General features: G+C 39.8%; 1 protein-coding gene across 1 annotated transcript; it reads right to left on the bottom strand.

The window, feature by feature from the left end:
• Positions 1 to 1,601: 1,601 nt before the first annotated feature.
• On the bottom strand, positions 1,602 to 2,702 carry LOC115961909. The gene is made up of 2 exons (XM_031080806.1): positions 1,899 to 2,702; positions 1,602 to 1,805 (listed from the first exon to the last, which is right to left on the bottom strand). Exons 1-2 carry the CDS (start codon positions 2,700 to 2,702, stop codon positions 1,602 to 1,604), a joined length of 1,008 nt encoding a protein of 335 aa, XP_030936666.1.
• Positions 2,703 to 2,963: the final 261 nt, after the last annotated feature.

Raw genomic sequence — 2,963 nt, 5'->3', positions numbered from 1 at the left:
TAGAGAGGGAGAAAACACTTGTTTTGCATCATCGAACCTAGGCAAGGTATGTGTGACTGCTGTTCATCTGTATTTGGGTCTGTTCCTGATTCAGGGTTTCAGATTTTGGTCAAGTGTAAACTTACTGTGTGAAAGTCTAAATTTGTACTTCCCAAGAATCGTGTTAAGTTGAGATGTCTTCATCAAGTGGTAATTTCTCGGGTTCATGTGGACATATGTGTAATGAGCAGACTTGTGTTTTGAGAACAAGTTTGAGTTTGCACAATTTTGGGAAGAGGTTCTTGGGTTGTAGCCGTTATAAGGTTGGTCCTAAGTGTCCTTTCTTTGTTTGAATTGATAACCCAACCTGTCCTTGTGGGAATGAAACTGCACCTTTGGCTCTAGAGAAGATGTTTAGGCTTCAGACTGCTCTCCAACTTGCAAATGAAAGGGAAAGGATAGCTCTGGAAATGGCAGAAGAAGCTAGGCAAATGGCAGAAAAGGCTCTTGAAGAGGAAGCCAAAGCCAAGGAGAGGGAGAGAAAGGCTCGAGCTGTCTGTGCAAAAGCTAAGGAAAAAGCCATTCTTGCTGAAGAGAAGCAAAGAATGTGGAAGTCTGCATGCATTTTGTCATGGATCTTTTTTGTTATTGTTATGTTGTTGTGTTTTGGCTCAATTGAGTTCTCTGGAGTGAAGAGACCTAGATTGTTACTCCTGAAGTAGTTAATTGGTTAGTAGAGATAGTTATGGCAATGGTGTTAATGAATTTGCATTGTAATAGCACTAGCCTACTGATGTAATATTTTGATGTGTCAATGAATGAAGAATTGGTCAATTATTGAGTATTTTGTGCATATCATAACAATCATTCAATGGAAGAAGTAATGGTCAATTATCAATTTGGCTATGCATACCATAACAACCATTCCACAATAAAAACTTCCATACACTATATTAGAAAAATATACTTGGACACAATTTATAGTAGCAATAAATAAACTTCCATATAATTTGGCTGTGCATACCATAACAACCATTCCACAATAAAAACTTCCATACACTTTATTATAAAAATATACTTTGACACAATTTGTAGTAGTAATAAATAAACTTCCATATAATCTAGTTTGGACAAATATTGTTCCATACAAACTGTAATATCACAACTTCCATATAACAACCTGGAGTGTATTGTACCTTAATTACAAAAAAGCACATTCCAAGGCCAGCAGTGATTGTTTTTTACACTAATTAATAATTACAAAAAAGCACATTCCAAGGCCAGCAATGATTCTTTTTTACACTAATTGATAATTACAAAAGGCCAACAGTGGTCTTCACAAAAAAAAAAAAAACCAAAAAGGCCCACATGTTCCCACTAGCTTTACTCCCAATGCTGGCATGCGTACCCACTAGCTTCATTCATTTCTTGCCTTTACTCTTTCCTCTTTCCACCTACTGGATTCATTTTTGGTGGCCTTTGTGCAGCAAGTTGTCCTCTAGTCCTCACACCACCAGTGCTCCCACTTGCATGTGAAGGCTACAAAATAAAAATTTAAAAAATATCCCAAGCTACACAACCATCCAGGACTAAGTTACCTGTGAAGAACTTGGTAAGGTATCTCAGGTCTCCCTAGGTGTGTGAAACTCTGGTTGTGAGGAAGAGAACCATCCTACTCTCTTATGAGATGGCCTAGGTTGATTTCCTTGCTGTGAGGATGAAGGCTGAGTGGCAGACATCATGTTGTAGGTCTGGGTAGGCTGCTGGGATGGTGGCTGAGGTGCAGGCTGAGGTGCAGATCTAGGTGCAGGCACCCCTTCCCTTGCCTGCAACAAAACCCAGTTTCAATACAGTGTCTATTGTAAGTTTAAAAACAAGTTTTTTTTTTTTTTTTTGCCATTTAAATCCTAATTACTTACAGCTTTTTCTCTTTGAAGTCTCTGTCTCCTCTGCCATGGTGTCTCCCCAGTGATGCCAGCCTTGCACCCTCTTGAGTTATGCCCTTCCTTTTTGCATTTCCCACATCTTACAAGTCTGTTCTGTCTACTTGCTTTGTAAGGGTTCCTAGGCTCATCAAAAGCCCTCTTTCTTTGCTTGGGTGGTCTGCCTGGTGGTTTGTATATGTGAGGTGCTAGGGGAGCAGCCTGTCCAGTCTCAGCCCATTCTGACTGGCCAGGCATGGGAGGAAGTACCTCCTTGTATATCTCCATGTAAGTTTCTTTGAAGTAGCATGGGTGGGTATAGTCTTTTGGTGTCTCAATGTTTGTATAAATAGCTGTTATGGCATGTTTGCAGGGAATGCCATTTAAATCCCGAGACCTACAGCTACATATCTTCTTCACCAAATCAACTACATGCCTCTCATACTGACTGTCTACCTCATAAAGGAATCTACCAGCTGGGGTAGCACTAAATGCCTTACTTTCAACCTTCAATTTCTCCAACCTATCTTGTATGCTTGGACACAACTTTCCAGCATACTTCTGTATCCCTTCCCTTTTTGTGTAAAGCCTAGTCATAAGTCTAACCCTAATCCACTCCAACATTGTCAAGATAGGCTTGTCCCTTGACTTCAATATCATTGCATTAAAAGACTCACTCAAATTATTTACCAAACAATCTATTAAGGCTCTAGGAGTGAAGTGTGACCTTGTCCACTGTGCAGGTGCAATGTTTGCAAGATACTCATATGCCTTTTCATCCAAATCCCTTATGTACTGCATGCATCTCTCAAACTCCCTTACTGTTGTAGCAGCATTTCACCTCCACAATGCATCCTTCAGCTCCAATCCCTTGTGATCAACTTTGAAATTGTTGTAGATATGTTTCACACAGTATCTATGCTCCACGGTAGGGAATAGTGTCTCTATTGCAGGTATAAGCCCCTGTAAATAAGCAAACAAACAAACAAAACAAGTTAGTTCAGCAAACAAAGTCAACTATTCAAGTGTAACTGAACAAACAAAACTTGCATACCTTTTGCC

Source organism: Quercus lobata, chromosome 9 (genome assembly GCF_001633185.2).
Source record: "Quercus lobata isolate SW786 chromosome 9, ValleyOak3.0 Primary Assembly, whole genome shotgun sequence".
NCBI classification, from domain to species: domain Eukaryota; kingdom Viridiplantae; phylum Streptophyta; class Magnoliopsida; order Fagales; family Fagaceae; genus Quercus; species Quercus lobata.
This window is presented reverse-complemented; position numbering and strand designations above follow the sequence as displayed.